Raw genomic sequence first — 19763 nt, 5'->3', positions numbered from 1 at the left:
GCTTTAAAACTGAGGCATCTCTCTAGTTCTTTCTCTGTTCTTTTGTCATGCTCATCACATTTTAGATGTATATTTAGTTAAGTATCTTTGTAGGAAACAGATTTAAAGTCAGAAGGGTTCTAGAGTGTCTGCGGAAGAAGTATCACCATTTTTCCTTCAACCACAGAAAAAGTTGCACACATTTTCAGGTTTCTTTAGTCTCTATTTTGAATTTAGTAAATGTATCAATCAATGACTAATATAGTCATTCCTGTAATAACTAAAGAAGAGGCAGGTATCCACAAAGAGAAACAAGCAATAAGGCTGCAAGGTAATTTCATTTTGTGAATTACTTTTGCTTTTCAGAAGATAAATATTCAGCATTTGCTCAATAATTTCTGGTGCTTTCAAAGCAATTATCCTGCTGCCATATGGCATTTACAAGATATCACTAACCATTAAATTACAGAATAAAGAATGCATTTCACTACTTGGAAATGTAAAAGTACCATGAAACTCAGATAAAGTTAAATAACCATTTGTTTCTCAGAACAGTTTCACTGAAAAAACTGACATGAAGGGCAGGTCATTTAAACAGTAGTTTTAAGTTTTAGTGGGACCTTGTGGCAGGGGCCTAAGATACACTGGAGCAGTGATTAGCCACTGATGGAAAAGGAGTACAGGTCCTGGTGGTAAGCAGTACACAGTCTGCCAATGCACTCTTACTTATGTCTATGGGCACCACTATACCAGGTAGGACCACTGGTAGGCACCTGAATGAGATACCATGTCAAATACTTTTTAAAGAAGATTGTTTTCATTGGTATTTAAAATATTTTTCTGCGTATTGTTTTGTGGTATAATCAACCTAATCTTTCCTTTTTTGAGCAAGCAAAAAGCAGCTACAACCTAAAAAAAAAAAGGAGAAAACTTAAAAAAAATTACATTTATGAAGCATATTTGCTGAAAACCACCAAGTACTTACTAATGTTACTTGCCATGTCCATTCACATTTCTAACACCTGAAGCAATACATATACAAATATACTTACTTTAACAAACAAATGCAAGGGATTTTGTGAGTGAAGTATTAAGGTTCTGTAAGAACATAAAAATAAAGTGATCTTAAATGTTTCAGAAGATGGTAACATTGCACAATCAAGCAGGCCATACTGGACATACCTACAGCCCTCTAAAACCTACATTTGCCCTCAAAAACTGATACTGAAAGATTTTCAAGCATCACTAAAAATGGTCTAATTAAAAATTCCTGGGACTTCCCTAGTGGTCCCGTGGTTAAAACTTCACCTTCCAATGCAGGGGGTGTGGGTTCGATCCCCGGTCGGGGAGCTAAGATCCCTCATGCCTCGTGGCCAAGAAACCAAAAACATAAAACAGAATCAATATTATAACAAATTCAATAAAGACTTTAAAAATGGTCCACATCAAAAAATTCTTAAAAAAAAAAAAAATCCTCTCAAAGGAGTTAAAATAACCCTTCGAGAGGAGAAAAAAGCTTAAAAAACGTACATATTGTATCATTTATGTAAAATTCTAGAAAATGAGAACGATTTTATATTGTTAGAGAGCAGACCAGTGTCTGGGGCTTGGAGTGAAGGGAGAGATAGATGGCAAGAGATGAGAGAACTTCTGGAGGTGATGGCAATGACCAGGATGTTGGCTGCTGGGTGGTTTTACAAGTGTATACAATATGTCAAACTAAATAAATTGCACGCTTTAAATGGATGCAGTTTACCGTATAAAAATTATACCCCAATTATTCTTTAATAAGACCCCCACACCCGCAAAAGGGGCAAAAAACAAAACAAACCAAAAACAAGAAAACCTGGGCTAAGTCTCATTTTCCTGCAGAGTGGAGAACGAGTCTAAAGACCAAGCCTCACAGCCCCACGACCTGTAGTTCCATTTGCAGCGCATCCTTCAGGTATGTGGGTGCAGGGTGGGGCGGAAGACTGGAGATAACCTCACCCATCCAATAAGTGAGTGAAAGAGCCAAAGCACCTCGGGACTTGGTGAGCATTTTAAGTTACAGCATAGCCAAGTGGCTTAAAACACAGACTTGGCTTTAAAAGACAAATATGGGTCTCAATGTTGGGTTTAAAAGTGGTCACAAAGTCCCTGTGCCTGCAAGTTTAAAGTTACCTCACGTTCCCCTTCCTTTGTTTGCCATTCCATTTTCCTTCATGTGGGCTGATAGTGGCTGCTGAGTCTCCAGGCATGTAATTCTGCTGAAATCAGATGATGATGGAAAAGCAGACTCAGGCACAAGTCTTAACCTTTAGAAGCCTATTTTCCCACCTGTGAAATGGGAACACCATCTAACTACCATGTGACTGAAACGGACATGTCACTTGGCATTAGCCACAGCAGCTTGGCTTATCACAGGTGTCCAATAAATATTTGTTGAGGAATGAGTGAATAAGCAGGTATATTTACTAAAGTGAAGGCAGAGTTTATAAGAATGTGTGTGTGCACAGATGTGTAGGTTAGAGGGCTAGTAGGTTGATAAAGAAATGAAATACTTAATGTAATTTAGACAGACTACAAGAAATCAGGTTTCTAATGAGCAGAAGTGTAGTGATGTACACCGTGTTATACTTCATACAAATCAGGATTCACTGAAACTGTGAAGAGAATCCATTTAACCAAAAATTAGAATTGGAGGGAATGATGTATTAACTGGCCAATCACCCAGCCTCTCAAAAATCATGATTATGTTACAACAGCACTGAGTATTAGGATTACTGACTTTTCAGTTTTTATTCGATTTTGTATAACGTAAACATGCTGCTCGAGCAGAACACCTCACAGCTCATTTGCTGATATAAATCATTCACCATTTTTATGACCAAGTTTAGAGTAACAATCTGAATTTTATTACAAACAAAAATAAATCTAAAAAGCTTCCTTCAATTATACAGTATGCACAAGGATTTCTGCATCACATCATTTTACATAAAATGTTCTGCACGACAGAAGTAGAACTTCCTACCATTTGAAGAAAGGAGCTGACCACTGAAAACCACACACACTTACTTACAGAAAGAAACAAAAGTTTCACAGGGAAGGCCTGTGATCTGGCTACAGGCAGGAGCTGAAACTAGGAACATAAAAGAAACTTGCAGAAAAAAAAAAAGACATTTGATGCTCTAAAATACTTCACCAAAAATAGTCAAACATTTGTAAACAGCTTTTAAACAGATCTCTTCAATATGCTATGTTGCTATAAGGTAAATATTCTTAACTGATTTTTATTTGACTCAAAAACCTATTTTTACTGCTGAGGAGTATTTCCCTGTAAGTTAGATAAAAGCTTTGTTTTCCTTCCCTGGAGGTAAAAATAAAATGTAATTACGGCTTATTCAAGGATTGTTTGTGAATTTTTCAGACTGGGGCCTCTTAGATACTTGCTTGTCTGTTTGCTATTTCCACCCCAAAAAATGAGGGTTAGAATAAATGGTAAGACCAGAATTAATAACAAATTTGGCTCCTTGTTAATATCTCTGTTTGAAGGGTTGATGGGTGAGAACACTGATGAAACTGGCTGTGGATTTTAATCATCCCTGCTATCCTTTTCTCCCATCATCAAGGATAATAAGGACTTAAAAAATATGAGCTTGGCAACGCAAGTACTTAAAAACCAAGTAAGGCTGAATTGCACTCAGTGTACAGGACAGCTACAGTACTGAAAATCCCGAGGAACATACTGTAAACAAGCGAGCAAGTGTTCAACAGCCTTTTTTGCATTTGGCATCATGACTTAAAACTACTATTTTCTTCCATTTACTTATTTGGGATATTTTAATGAAGTGATTGCATGTAGTAATAACAATAATAAACTTTCTCTTTAAGTGTGTAGTGTATAGCAAAAACACATTCGTGACTAGAAATAAAACCTGAAATCTAAAATGATAAATCCTAATGGAAAAGTTCAGCCTTAGCATCCACGCTTGGCTACCTCATGCTCTGCGATAATTAGAAAAGTCTCTAAACATTGACTAGGTCCCTTTTGGTGGAGTGACAGATGTACAGACAAGCAGCAATACTATGGAAGAGTGAAGCTTTTCCTTAGAGTTATTTTCTGTGCCAATTTTATTTTACTATTAATACATTAAGCCTAATAACACTTTCAGCTAGGTAATTAAATTATTTGGGAATGAAAACCTCCTTTTATTTAAATGAAGTGATGGTCGATATTTATTTACCAGAAACTTTTTAATAATAGATTCTGAAGAAGCTAAAAATGACACAGTTTAGTACAAACTGTCCTTTACCTTTATTGCTTGTATACACAAGGAATACATTATAAAACTCAGTGGGAAGAAGAAAAAATAATGGAAGAAAAAGTTACCTGCTTTAGTATTTTTAAGAATAGTTTTGATAACTTCTTAGATCAACTTGCTTATCTGAAATAGAGCAAAACTACAATACAATCACGATATAATTCTAATAATCACAGCAATTATGCTTTCATTTTAAATTTTCTCTTCATAAAACATTAATGCTATAAAAATGAGGTCGATGACATCCCTACTTAAAAGACACCTTGTACTGGTATCAAAATGTAATTAATTTTAATACCAACTGAAAAAATAGAGCTTATATAGTTTATTATTTCAATGAAGTTTTATTATTACTTTTATTTTCAAAGTTGGTAGCAAAGTTACTGTTAACAATATAAATTTTCTATTTATAAGTGAAATTCCTTTAAAAGTGTTGAAAGGCAGCAGGCATCCTAGGGTGGGCTTGCAAGGAAAATCAATCATTCCAGTATCAATAATAGGATACTTGATGAATTTAGATTTACTCCTTTAACTTCCTCATTAACTTGTCCTGATTTGCCAGGTTTTTTGCTCATTTGGTACTGTAAAAGAAATCTAGGCCCAAGCCTTTTGGCTGGAGCAATTATTTCCAATTTCCATGATTTCTCTTCAGTTTTTCAAATATACAGTAGAACAATCCAATAATCATTGCAGGAAGGAATGATCATTTAAGCTGGATCATGTTCATTTATCTTTTAATTTCATTTGAGGGATATTAATATTAGAGTCATAAAAGCTTTACAGTTTCAGCCCACATACACGCAATCACAGAATTAAAAATCTTTATACCTTTAAAAAAAAAAGGGTTCCATTTTGTTCAATGTATCATAGACAAAGTTTAGTCTAATGAAATATGCTTTTATTAAATACAGCAGCCGCCACTTACCTTTAAATATTTCATGGATAAAGTTCAGTACTGATCCAAGGATGCTGGCATCAAAGCCCTCACTCTCAACTATCCCTAAAGGTTCTGTATTTCTATAATGTACCACCAATTATTCTAGATTTATAATACCCTGTCTTTATCTTGGTATATACCATCTTTTGGAAAAAAAAAAATTATTGGTTTTTTGAGATGAGATACAAGAACAAAATCATTCTTGAGGTTCCACCTCGAAAAAAAGACGATGATTGCTCATAGCAGCTAGTTTTTGATACCCCTTTTGTTAGGCTAGCCTTCACACAACGAGCATGCATATACAGCCACGGTTTACTGCATCTGTTTTGAAGTTGAGAACTGCTGCTTATTCAAGTACAGATGCCCCCATGTTATATAAGGAGACAGTTGAATTGCATGTCCACCATGAGAAAAGGAAAATAAACGATGAAACAAATGCAGCAAATATAGGTAGCTGGCATTCAGAACACGCCAAAAAGCTAACACTCATGAATTGTCATTATAAGAGTTTTTCTTTCCTTTAAAAAAAAAGTCTTTCTTTGCATATTTTAAAATTTAACGGTCCCAGAGAATCATGAAGTGCCTTGTCGTTTTTGCTGCTGACTCCTGATGACCTCTAGTTGTTTTTTGCACTGCTGATAGTAAGTAGAAAGGCTTTTGTTTTCATCTAAAAGCTTTTTATGTTCCTGTACCAGACGAGATGTATTTTGCTGGTCCTTTTCATCCTGGTCCAGTTCTGCAACTAGTTCTTGCCTAAAAACAAATACCACATATTACACAGGATGGAAATAATCATACCTTAATAGCTGATGATGGGAGCTCAATTAATTAGAACTTTTATTCTGGGTCTATCATTATGCATCTTAGGTACACTACTCAAATATAACTATGGGCTGGAATGGAAACTATCATCTGTTCTTCTGGCGTAACCATACAAATATCATAATCCTTTTAATAAGCAACTGTACTTAGATAAGTAGTGAAAACAGATAAAATGGTATAATAAAAGTGGCAGAAATTTCATTTGGTATCCCTTTTGTGTAGGAAGGAAGAAAAAAAGGCTGGGAAGGGCTTTATCTAGCTATACTTGAAAATAACACTTGAAGCTTTAATCATTCATATTCTACTTTTATACTCACGTATTCGTATTCATATTCTGAAACCACAATTCTATTTAACTACAGTGCAAAGTGGTAGCTAACAAAACATTTGCAAGCTAATTAAAATAGGTGCTATCCAACCTAAATCTCTTTCCTATTTTAAAATAATGAGAAGAATACAAAATACCACTTTTGAACCACTTACTCTTGCAAACGTTTTAGGGAAAAACCAGAGTCTTTTATAGGCTGATAAATTTTTTTTGTTTTTTAAAAAATTTATTTATTTATTTATTTATTTATGGCTGTGCTGGGTCTTTGTTGATACGCATGGGCTTTCTCTAGTTGTGGCTAGTGGGGGCTGCTCTTCGTTGTGGTGCGCAGGCTTCTCATTGTCGTGGCTTCTCTTGTTGTGGAGCACGGGCTCTAGGCGCATGGGCTTCAGTAGTTGTGGCATGCGGGCTCAGTAGTTGTGGCTCGCGGGCTCTAGAGCGCAGGCTCAGTAGTTATGGCGCACGGGCTTAGTTGTTCCGTGGCATGTGGGATCTTCCCGGACCAGGGCTCGAACCCGTGTCCCCTGCATTGGCAGGCAGATTCTTAACCACTGCGCCACCAGGGAAGCCCCCCAGCCTGATAAACTTCTTTAAGTGCCTTTTATTTGGGGGATATTATGTATTAGCTCCTAAAGTGAGGCTGCTGGAAATAACTGAATAATTAATGAAAAGTCCTCAAACAAAAAGTTACTAGTAACATTTCTCATTTAAAGTATTTAAAAATCAATTAAAACTATCATATTTTTCACAGTGCCCACAACTCACCATTTGTTTTCCTCTAGCATAGAACTCCTCTTTCAAATGATTAAAGTATGAAAAAGTATAGGTTAAGTGTAAGAAATACATATTCAGACATAAGAAATACAGTTTTTTTCTTATCATAAAGTGCCACAGAGTTCCATAATTAGTTCTACAGTTTGCAGACTCTAATATTTAATCTCCTATTTAGCCTTTAAAATATTAAGTTGAATTCATCTACATCACTGTATTAGTGAACTGTAAAAAAACTACCTACCACCATAAATCAGGTTCATAGGTTATTTCCTGAAGGTCACGTTTAAGAAAACTGAAATACTGTTTTTTAAAGAATCTCAAATAGAGAAGTATGGAAATGGGACTGTATTTCTTTAAAAGGGGAGTAAAGCAGTCTCTGTATCTCCCAGAAAAATGCGTCTAAGTACAAAACTCCCTAGAAAAACACTCACAGATATGAAATAAAGCCCTCTTATAAGTAATTCTACTCTCCTAAACATACACCTGGCAAGAATATATCTACATATATGTTTCTAAGATAAAGCACAACTGAACATTAGTAAATCAAATTATTTTACCTTTGTCCAAAGAAACAATAAATCTTTGTAACAATAAATCTAAACAGCTTTTAACTTTAAAATTCTGAGAACATAAAACACATGGTTATGAACACTGGTTTATTTCCCTTAGTTATATTTTTCCTAATATAATAAGAAATAGTCAAAAGAGATGAGTTTTGCAGGGAAAATTGGCCGAAGGGTACTTAAAACTTAAACATAAACGTAGAGAAAATCTCCACGTTAGAAATATGCTTAGTGATTAATTCTAAAAATTATTAAGTTTTCATGTCTTTAAACAATATTGCACCTTAACACATTTTAAACTCAAAATACTAATGATTTATTTTTATTCATAAAAGATAACTTACTTTCTCTGTAATAACAATGCAATTTCTGTTTGGACTTTCATATATTCTTGTGCCATTTTACAGTGCTGTTCAAACACTGCCATAGATTCTTTGGAGTTTGGGCATGGTGCTAGAGGCTGAAAATAAATCAGGAATGTTAAAACATAATTAAATCAAACTCAGTATCTAACTGAGAGTTAAGACAGAGACTGTGATATATTTTTATAGCACTAAAGCAATGATCTTTTAAAAATAAGTGTTAAACCAGGCCTAGAAAATCTCAGTGCCCTTTTGTCAGCGTTAACTCAGATCTTAAATTTACACTTGCTGCTTTAACACTTTCTCGTTGTTACAGAGAACCATGACTAGAGTACTCTTGGCCTCTGGTTTTACATTTCAGGTTGCCAGACTTTATTATACTGAAAGATGTTTATAGCTCTCACACTCATGAGGAGACACTGAAGTACATTACTTGTATTTTCAGTCACCATGAACATGCCAAAGTACCACAAAATCTATTAAGCAGAAATGAGCTTATATGGCTTTTACATTTTAATGCACTAAAAATAAAGAGCAAAATGCTATTTTTGGCAGTCTTGAACAAAGATATGAGAATTTTAAGATGATTGTTAGAACAGGAACATATGATTTTGGCAATTTTCATTTTGATTGACTTAACTGAGAATCAGTTATTTCGGCTTGATTTTTAAAAGTTTAAGGAGGTCAACTAAAAGCATAAATAAATGAATATACAATAACAGATAGGAACACAACCATCAGCTTTAAAGATAAACTTCTGTAAAAGGAAAAAGCAAACTTTGCTGAGAAAGTACTCCTTTACCTGTAGTTGGTGATCCAGTGTAAGATAAGCCATTGGGATGGAATTATCTGATCCATTGGTATCTGAAATTAAAGCATGCATTTTATTTATTTTCTGTCACAAATGATTAGAAACAAAAAGCAAGAAAGCATGCATGAGATAATGGTATTGTTTTTCTTAGAGTAAAATAAAAGTTATTGCCGCTGGTAATTTTTGAATTCTAAAAGTAAACAGAGGACATCCAATTACAGACCATTGGAATACAACCATACTCTCACACCTACAATTTAAGTTGGCTATAAGTTGAATAGAACACAGTATATTAAAGCATGTAAGCCCTTGTTTAATTAAAAAGAAAAACAGTGATATGGGACGTTTATATTTTAAATTCAGTCGTAACTGACTCTACCTAATCAAATCCCACATTCTTTCTTTCCTTGATCATGCTAAGTTTACTCTAAGGCTGTGTCAACTCCGGCAACATCAGTGTTCCTTCACAGGGAAAGGGGAAAAGCAAGAGGCACTTTCTCTTCCAGTGGATCACCTTCAATTAGTATAGATTCTAACATGAGCTGCCCATCCCACTCCTCCCAATGAGAATCACTGCAGAAAATGAGCGATGTTATTGACGGGAGTCTATTACACACATTGACAGTATGGAAACTGTGACTCAGTATCATGCCAAAAACAGTTAAAAGGGTTAATTCAAACAACCAGCCAATTTCATCACACTATTTGAACAGACAGGTTTTGTTTGTATTTCAAAAGAGGTAAAACTGCCATAACAACTTGCAAGAGAAGCATGGGATGGTTGCTTCCCAATATTAACATTTGTGTACAACAGTTCCAGAAGCAGGAAGAATCACTGTGAAGTAATATGGACTTTTCTACTTCAGAAGTAGCTGCTTTCCCATCGTTTATAATAGAGAACAAGTGAGCTAAACAAGTGAGCTGTTCAGCCCTTTTTCTGATAAGCGACTCCTTGAAAGAGTGGTGCGGATGAAGGCAGGCAAGGTCAGGACGGCCGCAAGGCTCTGCCTCAAATGCAATAGGAAACCAAGACAGTTTGACGGTTCAGTAACCTCCTAATTTACTGCTGACTGATATTCTAGCTTCAGTTTTTTTTTAAAAGGCCATGAAGAATGTGCTTGCAAATAACTCCAGAAGCGAAGCTAAATCAGACCAAATGAGATAATGCATGTAAGGAATACCGTGCAGTGCTAGCTAGCCTATGGAGAGCACTCAACACACGGTGCTGGTGGTGGTTATTATTATTGTTTTAAAATTATTGTTATTGATACTAAACGAAGAATTGGGAAAGGAGGGCAATTTTAAACACTCAAGTTTACATTTCAGATTAAAAAAGTAATGTTAATCAAATACTGGAGTGCAATAAAGAAGGAATAACAGAGGATTGCCTAAGAGAGCCTTTACCCTAAAATTATATATTAACATAAAGGTTTTTCTGAAATGGCTAAATAAGAAATACATTTATTTCTCTGACGAAACCTCTCCCCACCCCATTACAATAGTTTCAAATAATGCTCCCACGAAACACTGCTTTCCACAAAATTAAACTGATTAAAAGTGACCTCCCTCTGACCTTACTGGAAAAATTAAGTGTCTTGAAAGAGTTTTTTCAACTTAATATTTCCACTCCTATTGCTCTTTCTTAAATCTTTGATACTTGATATATCCTATTAAATCAGTCCCCTATATCCGATACATATTTCAGAATTAAATATATCAGTGTTTCACAGTATTCTGGGGGTGAAAAAAAAAGTCCAAGGATTGTGCTAGTCAAACAATTTTAAAGCCCTTTGAGAGTGGGGAACTTAAGGTCCTTTATTGAATTTCATCTGTTCTCTGAAACCAAGACGTGAGATTTTCTCACTTAAACTGAAATTTAGCTTTCAGTTTCTGGTTACAAGACAGCAAGGCTATGCCACAAAAGTTTGTCTTTTAATTGCTGATCAAATGTAACCTCTTTTCCTAAATGTCCAGATTCACACTGATTTGGTTAAGTTAGGTGGAATCTCTTTTCTAGCCCCTTAAACACAATACTTATAACTATCTCATATTCTCTATGTGCTCCCTTCATGTGGAATGCTGTCTTCTCCTTTCTGCTTTATGACTAAAGAACAATAGTGACTAATCTCACTATTTTACAAAAAAGTCACAGACTATGCCAGGATTATGCTTATTTATAACTATTAAAACATTCGGTGTAGTAGTTTGTTATACAGCATGATGAATTTATTTTTAATGTGTCGGTATTATAACTGTAATCAGAATGCAAGCAATGGGGCATGTCTTATATTTCTATCTTTGCAAAGTACTAAGAACAGGACAAACTCTTGAGTGAATGTTCCCCCTGTGCACCGTTCCCCGCCCACTGTGGGACCCTCTACTGGGTCTAGGCATCTCTTTCACTAGCTGCTTTTGGGTATGTATGTCTTTCTCTATCACCAATACATTCTAAGTAGAAACCCAAGAGTACTTATGTGTTATGATTATTAAATCATTGTGCTCTTTTTCTCTGAAAAAGCACAAAAACCTCTGCCCTTTTAAATTAAAAAATCTAATTAATTACATTGTTTTAACTTATGTAGGCACTTCTAATTTTTTTCTGGGTCAGTGGGCCTTCAAAGAAAAAGGTTTTACCTGTCTCTTTCCTACAATTTATTCCGTTAGCTTGATTATCAATATTTTTCTTAGAAACAGTGCAAAGCTGAACCTCATTAATTATAAACTTAAACCAGATTCTCAACTTCTAAAATTGTATTCAAAATATTTAAAAACGATAACCACACATTTGCAGTGTATTTCAAGGCAAAGTCAAAATTCAGTTGATACTGCAACCTGGACCTATGTATGATGTCTAGCTATTGCTATTTTGTGGTATTTTAGGTCCCAGAAAAGAAACAAAATGCAGCAGTTAAGTGAGAGGGACTTAGGAGAATTTTGATTTTTCCCTCATGAATTCACTATCTGCCACACGTTGACTGGCATGTCTAGATTAGTCCAGGCTGAAGTGAGGAGACCCACCAAATGCTGTAATGTCAGGGCGAGCACGCCCTCACCGAAGGATGTAGGAACCAAAAAGAGCTGACACTACCTGAATGTTAATGATCAAATCTGTCGAGAGCATTTCCCTGCCCACCTCTGAGGAGAAGTACGTCATGATAAATTCTGCACATGTGCTGAGTAGTGGTGAATGTTCTGGATAATCCTAGGCTGTGCTGTGCTGAGGCTGAAACTTAGGAGTTTTTGCCGCCAATGAATTTAAACTTACTAAAACTAGTGAGTACACCCAAGGCTAAACATAGTTCTATCTTACATGACGTGGAGAAAAGCCACCCAGTTAATTTTTTAAATTAAATTATGAACTTGACTAAACCATGACAAGTATCTATAAACACTTGTAAGCAGAATTTTAGTTTGTAAAGACAGAAAGCTGACTTTTTAATTGCCACAATTAATAACATAGTTGATCTTATATAAAATCCCAAATTGTTTAATTTTCCAAGATCTAAGAGATCATCTTCCTTCTCTGACATAGTAACATATAGATAATTTTTACAGAAGTATATTGCTGTGTATTTATCAAGGTATCCCCTTAATGCTAAAGAAAAGTTAATTCTATTATGGCACATAATTTCCTGCTTACCCATAATGAAACTATTCCCTTACTACCTTCAGACAGGCAGGTTTTAATACTAATATTTTGATTCTGACCAGTTAGTTTTTCATGCTGGGAGTTTTAATAACTCTTACAAGGCTTTTAAAAGTCTATTTAACAGAATATTTACGTAACTGAAATGAGGTCTCCCTCTCAGTTAAAAATGATTCAAAAGGTCAATGGTCAGAAATGTTTTTCTTATCAAGGTACATAATATCTTGTATTTTTAAAACAAGACTGAGATGAAGATGATTATTTTACCATTCTGATTTTAGTTATCAAAAGATGAGAATTTACTACTATCATTGAGAAGGATGGATTGCAATAGGACAATCAGACTGAAGTATCAAGAATAGAGTATCTTCCTATTTGAAAAAAGTCCCCAAACAAACCATCTTCAAAATACATGTTTAGTATCTGGGGGGAAAAAACACATGGGGCAAGGTAGTCTCTGTCTTAGCACTCAAAAAGGCATTTTGAAATTTATTGCTAAATATTTGATCTTATTAACAGGAAAATCTAAACTACTGTATAATGCCTGCCTTTGTAAGCATTAGAGGAATGACATGATTAAATGAACATAAACATGATAAATTCAACTTTATAATTATAATGAGGAAATAAACTGGTCACCTGTGGAATCATCAGGGGTCCATGGATGACTGCGAGCTGGCTTTTCTGAGGTTGGTCCTGAGGTAGTGATCATTCTGACGCTAGGACTGGATGACCTACTGCTCACCTGCAAGAAGTGACAGGAGGAACAAAGTGTGATTTTGATATGAAAACAAAAATAACAAGAGAAAATTTCCATTCTAAGACACAGGAGAGACTTCCATTTCTATCAGAAGAGGTCCCAAAACACTTGCAAAAAACAAATAAATCCTCTAAGAATATTAGATAAATATACATATGTTAAAAAAATTTATATGCACTCACATAAAATACCTCTTAAAAAACTGATAAGCTTGCAAGGAAGTAAGGGAAAAGCTCTGAGACCAGAAATAAAGTCTAGCAAGTGCTTAAGCTGCTAGCCCTGGGAATTTCAATTGAACCCCAATGGCATGTAGCTTTTGTTCTGACTGCCTGCAGCACTCAGAGAAACAGGCATAAAGTCTTGCGTCTTTGTTGGATGTGAGTAGGACTGGCGAACCCCCTGCTTAAAGCCAAAACCCAAGAAAGGCTTCACTCTCAGTAAACTAGGGAAAAAAACCTACCCTACAAAAGCAATAGCAGGACTTCCCTGGGGGCGCAGTGGTTAAGAATCCGCCTGCCAATGCAGGGGACACGGGTTTGAGTCCTGGTCCGGGAAGACTCCACATGCCGTGGAGCACCTAAGCCCGTGCACCACAATTACTGAGCCTGCGCTCTAGAGCCCGTGTGCCACAGCTACTGAAGCCCGTGTGCCTAGAGCCCGTGCTCCACGACAAGAGAAGCCACAGCAGTGAGAAGCCCACGCACCACAACGAAGAGTAGCCCCCACTTGCTGAAACTAGAGAAAGCCCGTGTGCAGCAACGAAGACCCAATGCAGCCAAAAATAAATAAATAAGTAAATTAAAAAAAAAAAGAAATTTATTATCAAGGTGGGTTAGCCTTGCTCAACAATATAATACAGCAAAAAATGATCATCAATAAACAATATTTAAATAATTAATGATGATGCAGACCACCTGAAGGCAAAACACTTGAAACTGAAGAGGTCTAGGATTACTTTACCCTGCACTGCATTCAGTTTTATATGCAAGACAGAGTGATAGAGTATATTGTGTGCTTTTGGAATCAGATCTGGATTCAAAACTTGGTTACAGCAATTACTGGCCAGTGTAAGGGAAGTAAAGACTTAGGTAAGTTCCTCTAACCCTCAGTTTATCCACCTGCAAAATGGGGCAAATAAAAAGTACCAAACTTATAGGGTTAAGATTTAAATAATATACATTAAAGGCCTGACATTAAAGGCACGAAATGGGTGCACAATAAATAAAAGGCAGCCGTTACTGTTGAAGTTCTCTAGTTGATCTGGGCGTAAGTCTGATCTGCCCAAATAAGCTCCTGGGAGACTGGGCCTTTTTGGTACTGTCAATGCACCCTGGCCAAAGGCTACCACAAACACACCGGTAGTGGAGTGAGTTGGGTTTAGTATTTGTTGCAGTAAAGCAAAGCGCTCACCCTGGGGCACTTTGGGGTGTAAGAGGGTTTTAGAAAGAGCTTACTAGAGGATCTGGGCTTTTGTTGAATGATCTTGAGGAGGCTCCAAGGAAAGAGGCGTTCACTCTAGATTGGCTACTGTCAGCAAGCAGTGGCAATTCTACAGGGAGGGCAGTCTAGAGTCAGGGTAAAGAAGCATCAGTCACTCATATCCGCTTGGAGAGGGCAATGTTTGTATTTTGTGGGTGGCACAGTGACCTTGTTTTTGTCTGTGCTTAGACAACACTATAAAATGGTCTTGTTTCGTCTCATTTTATCATGGTCTCAGAGTCACTTTGTCTATTGGTGTTCTGAGATATTCTTTATGTCCAGCTTCTAACAACACCAAGGCTTTAGTATCAGTTCCTGGATATCAGGGGCAGCTTTTTTCTCAGTATCTTCTCAAATGGAGGCCAAATCCATTACATGTGCTTAATGAGCTTCCTGAATTAATAAAAACCTTAATCAATTAATTTAAAAGTGAGTTGTATGTTGTGTGGATGCAATCTTTTACATGAATACTTACACAACCACTTTTAATTAAGAAGCTTGCTACGTTCACTATTCCTCCTCTCAATAGAAATGGCAGTATAAAAACAACCAATTTAATTTTAGTTGACAGATGAAAAGTTTAAGTGATTTTATTAAGATCAGTCTCGAATCAAGAGTCATAGTAGAAACTCTCGTCAGATCACTTTCCCCTATGAGATGTGACAGTAAACTTCATTAGTAAGCTCTCTCTTTTCCTCCGATGGTTGTACTGACTGGGCAAATACTTTTATGTTCTTTATCAATTTCCATGGCCAAAACAAACAAAAAAAAAAACTGCTATGCATCTGTTTAATCACTGCTTAGCCAGATTTTAAAAAGAACTATACCTTCAATTTTGAAAATCCAGATTATGCACATTTTTCTTCTTCAAATAATGAATGTTGTTTTCAGTAGTAATTAAAAAGATTTAATGGTCATTTGTCATAACATTTTCAGGGGAAAATGTTTTCACAGTATATAAGGATTACCATTTGTCATTCTCACCCCAAACTGGATATTAGGCATTTTAAGTTTGTAATACTTAAGTAATTCTGAAAGAGCAGATCAATTTTAAAAACTGGCTAGACAAGGGCTACACAGCACCTGCTTTAGAATAGGTTTTACCACCATAACAAACTCCCCCTCACTCTGAATCTTTTGGAGTAGTCCATGACAATTCATGCAGGTGACCGTCCCACAATCAAAGTCTGCCTCAGTTCCAGTGTTTTATAGAAGAAAATGGTAATGATCAAAGTCTCAAGTAATACGGAGTTTGTGAGGAAATAAGCAAGGCTTGGTATGGTGAGGTCAGTGCTGAAATATAGCAATGCCTTTATTACAGAATACAGAGAAGAGCACTGGCACTGGCAGATGCTCCTGAACTGTCTCAGGGCAAGCCGCTCATTCCTAGTCAAAGGGAGAACACTTGGCTAGAGTTTCTCATAACTGGAATGTCAATGGCAATAGTAAATAGCATTAAAAAGACTGAGCTCATCAAGCCTCTAAGGAATCAAAGCAAATACCAGATGTCAAGCTATCTGTTACTAAATGCCCTGCTTAACACTTTAAGTATTTGAGGGGGGAGAAAGTGGGAAACTTCATTCAAAACTTCTGGCATCTCACGAAAGCAGATATACTGAAAGAGCTGCTATTAAATAAATAAAACCAAGATTTAAGGTCACCTAATATCATAAAATATATAATAAATTAATATGTATTATGTATATATATTATATGTACATACGTGTGTATGTATGTATTTGATTGTGTGTATGGGTATTGCGAGAAATAAAAATATTTCCAGATATAAATGAAGATCAAGGCTATCTATCATTTAAATATCTCAAGTGGTTTTGTTAGTTAAGTTAGCTGATGGCTAGAAAAGGTTTTCAAATTTTTATTAATGACTACAAAGAATCTCTAAAATTTCAAGTGTGTTATAAAAATGAAATAATAATAAAACACCTTTTAGATGAAAAGCACTAATACATTTTACCAAAAATTAAATCCCATTGTTTATAACATATAATCCTATAATTTTTCATGAATATGGACCATATGTGGTATTTTTATTACTTCAGATGCATGCTATAGTCTTAAAATTTATTTATTTCAGCAAAACTGAAAGTAACAACAAAACCTCATAAATAGTTTTCAATTCATTTTAAGAATGTGATATAAATTATATATGTTAAGTCTATTGACCTGAGTAACAGAAAAAGCAATGACTGCTACTTTTATATACTTGGTTGGTTAAAACTCTGCACTCGTCAGAAATGGCTTAAATTATAGCACTGTCTGGGTCATCTACAGAGAGGTAAGGGGCATTTAGAAGAACATCCAGAAATATAAAGATGAAGAATAAAAACCTGAACAACTGGGATAGAAGACTTTCTAGAGTTTATCCATCTGCTTAGTAAATACTGTCCTAAGGATGTTACACAAAAATATAAATCTAGGGGATATGACGAATTAAAAGATGTTAAGAGTCCACCAAGTATGTCAGTGCCTGTGATCCCGGAGGAGCTGACATCTTTTGGGGAGATATTTATTCCCCTCATTAGTAAAAAGGAGATAATACTAATGATTCATTTTAGAGAACAATGTTAATGACAAATTGTTAAATTACAAAATTGAATACTTCCTTATTAAAGCATATATAAAAACCACATAACATACATAGAGCACTATTGAATTAATCAACCTATTTTCACAAATTTTCCTTCAAGTTAAATCAATAATGGCATCTATACATTTTTTCCCTTAAGTATTTAAGTTCTGGTGATAATGAATTTCTCTATCATAATTTTAGTCAACTCATAAAACTAATTTTGCAGACTATATATATATATATATATATATATATAGTACAGTTAATTCTTGATTTCTGCCCATTACTATTCTTCAAAGACAGAGAATAAATATTAAGTCTTACCTGACCAGGTTCTGTTCCAGTAACAGTCAAGTCTTGGATGGACCTACGTCTTGGCTGCCCGTTGCCTTTTAAAAAATAAAAGAAGTAAAATACTGAAATCTACTTGAAGAGACAATATGGGTTTAACTGCTACAGGAGGAAGTTGGAATCTGTTGCTCCTTGGATCTACACAAAATGTTTGTGAGAAAAATAAGTGAGTTTATTGCCTAAAAAAAAAAAAGAGTGAAAGAAAGATGTAAGGAGAGGAAGAGAAACAGCTATAGTATTTTAACTCAAAAGTTGCTGGCCTACAACAAAGTATGTCCTGATACAATAACCACTCCTACTACACGAAGAGCTGCTGAATTCTCTTCTACCATCTTCTGTCATGTGTTTAAATAGATGAATGCTTGGGGGCTGGGGCTGATGACGGCATCTATTTCAAGGGCCTTACGTTACAGTTTCTACAGCAAGACAGCTAGCAGGTTGTAAGCCATGACTGACTTTAACCAACAGCAGTACCTGGTTTGATTCAGGTCCTGAAAGGATGCTTAGGCTTGAATTTATTACACTGAGTCACACTTACCTAATCCCATTAGTCTTTGTCAGAATCTAGTAGTTTATTATTTGTGAACAACAAGTCTTAATTTCCTAGTGGAGATGAATGACTCTCATTCCATTCCCAAATATACAGCTTGTTGAAATGGGCTAGTGTGTTAATCCTGCTTCAGGAACGTCTATGCTAAAAATAATTTAATTAAAAATCAGTTTATGAAAGAACTCTACAAATGTAAGTCTTCAGTAAAATGGAATGAATTAAACAACAGCTTCACTCAGCACTTTTACTTGGGAATAGGGCTGTTTATACAGTATCTTCTAAGATGAGAGATCAGCTGTCTAAAAGGAAACACCAAAATATTATGAGTAACAGCTGACAAAAAAGTCAAAATTCTTTTGACTCTGAAAGCTATATTATGTCATTTCTTAACTAGTGGGCAGCACTCAGATCTTGTACTCGAATAGTTGTGGCCTGATTAGCAGACAGAATTCATTCTTAAAATTTTGTATTTCCATAACCTTCAGTATCTTATTTTAAACCAATCAGCAATATAATTTAGCATCTTAATCAAGGTGACCCTATTGTTCTGCACATAAACTAAAAGGACCTTACAACAGAAGAATAATGTTTAATGCAATAATACGTGTAGTGAACAGAAAAACTCAAATTTACAGCCACCTTGAAAGTGTAACTCTTTTCTATTTAAAGCTATGTTTTAGAATTCTTTGCATAATCTTAACTCAAATTTACTTCGAGTTTCATTTTATTCCAAGCTCCAACTTTCAATTAAATTTGACATAACAACAAACTGCACATTTACTGAATCAGGCACATTAAGATATTTCTGTGAAAACTTTTAATTATCCCTGTTTCCCGGGGACAAAAAGGATCCCTACCACCATGACGAATAAGCAATTTCAGGCACATTTCATTCGACACAATCATTCTAAAATTAGCTTAGATGAGACAGGCTTGTAAAAGTGTCTGGAATTCTCTTTTCAGATTAGCAACATTTGTGAATCTCGGGAACCACCCAGCACACGTGTCTAAAAATCAGTACATCACCATTGCAATAACAACAAAAACAAGCTCCAATCTAGGTGAGGGAAGGAGGAAAGGGGAATAAAAGCTTTTAAGTAGGGTAAAGGAGAGCTGGCAGTTAACAAATGCCATAAAATGAGAAATCTTCAAGCTACAATATGAGTCAAAGCAAGCAATACTAGGTAATGCATTTTCATTAGCATAACCATGGCAGAAACCATCTGGCAAACAGTTCAGATAAAGCAAAAAAGGACTACAATCAACAAATACTTGTTGCTCCAATATTAAGTTTTAAGTCATAATTTAGAAATATGAATGTAAAAAACATCAAGCTCCTATTATCGCAAATGAAAATTACTGGGTGTGTACTCAGTAAATTTAGATTGATTTTGAATTTTTTGGTAACTAAACACTAATTTAGAAACTCACTAACTTTACACTTTTTCAGGGTTCTTTGATATGTGCATAACTATATTACACATGGCAGTATAAAGGAAAAAAGAAG

The 19763-nt window shown here is 35.3% G+C and overlaps 1 protein-coding gene across 2 annotated transcripts in view; it reads right to left on the bottom strand.

The window, feature by feature from the left end:
- Window positions 1-4607: 4607 nt before the first annotated feature.
- The window catches only part of MAP3K7 (mitogen-activated protein kinase kinase kinase 7), a 61987-nt gene continuing 46831 nt past the window's right edge, over window positions 4608-19763 (bottom strand). For both annotated transcript variants that reach the window (XM_059941572.1, XM_059941574.1), the window contains 5 exons: window positions 17680-17744; window positions 13166-13271; window positions 8872-8933; window positions 8052-8167; window positions 4608-5973 (listed from right to left, as the gene is read on the bottom strand). In XM_059941572.1, the coding sequence (XP_059797555.1) occupies window positions 5793-5973; window positions 8052-8167; window positions 8872-8933; window positions 13166-13271; window positions 17680-17744 (530 nt within the window). In that variant the 3' untranslated portion in view covers window positions 4608-5792. The remainder of the gene's footprint in view (window positions 5974-8051; window positions 8168-8871; window positions 8934-13165; window positions 13272-17679; window positions 17745-19763) is intronic.

The sequence above is a fragment of the Balaenoptera ricei genome, chromosome 12 (genome assembly GCF_028023285.1).
Source record: "Balaenoptera ricei isolate mBalRic1 chromosome 12, mBalRic1.hap2, whole genome shotgun sequence".
NCBI lineage: Eukaryota > Metazoa > Chordata > Mammalia > Artiodactyla > Balaenopteridae > Balaenoptera > Balaenoptera ricei.
Note: the sequence above shows the minus strand (reverse complement) of the source record. Positions and strands in the feature narration are given on the sequence as shown.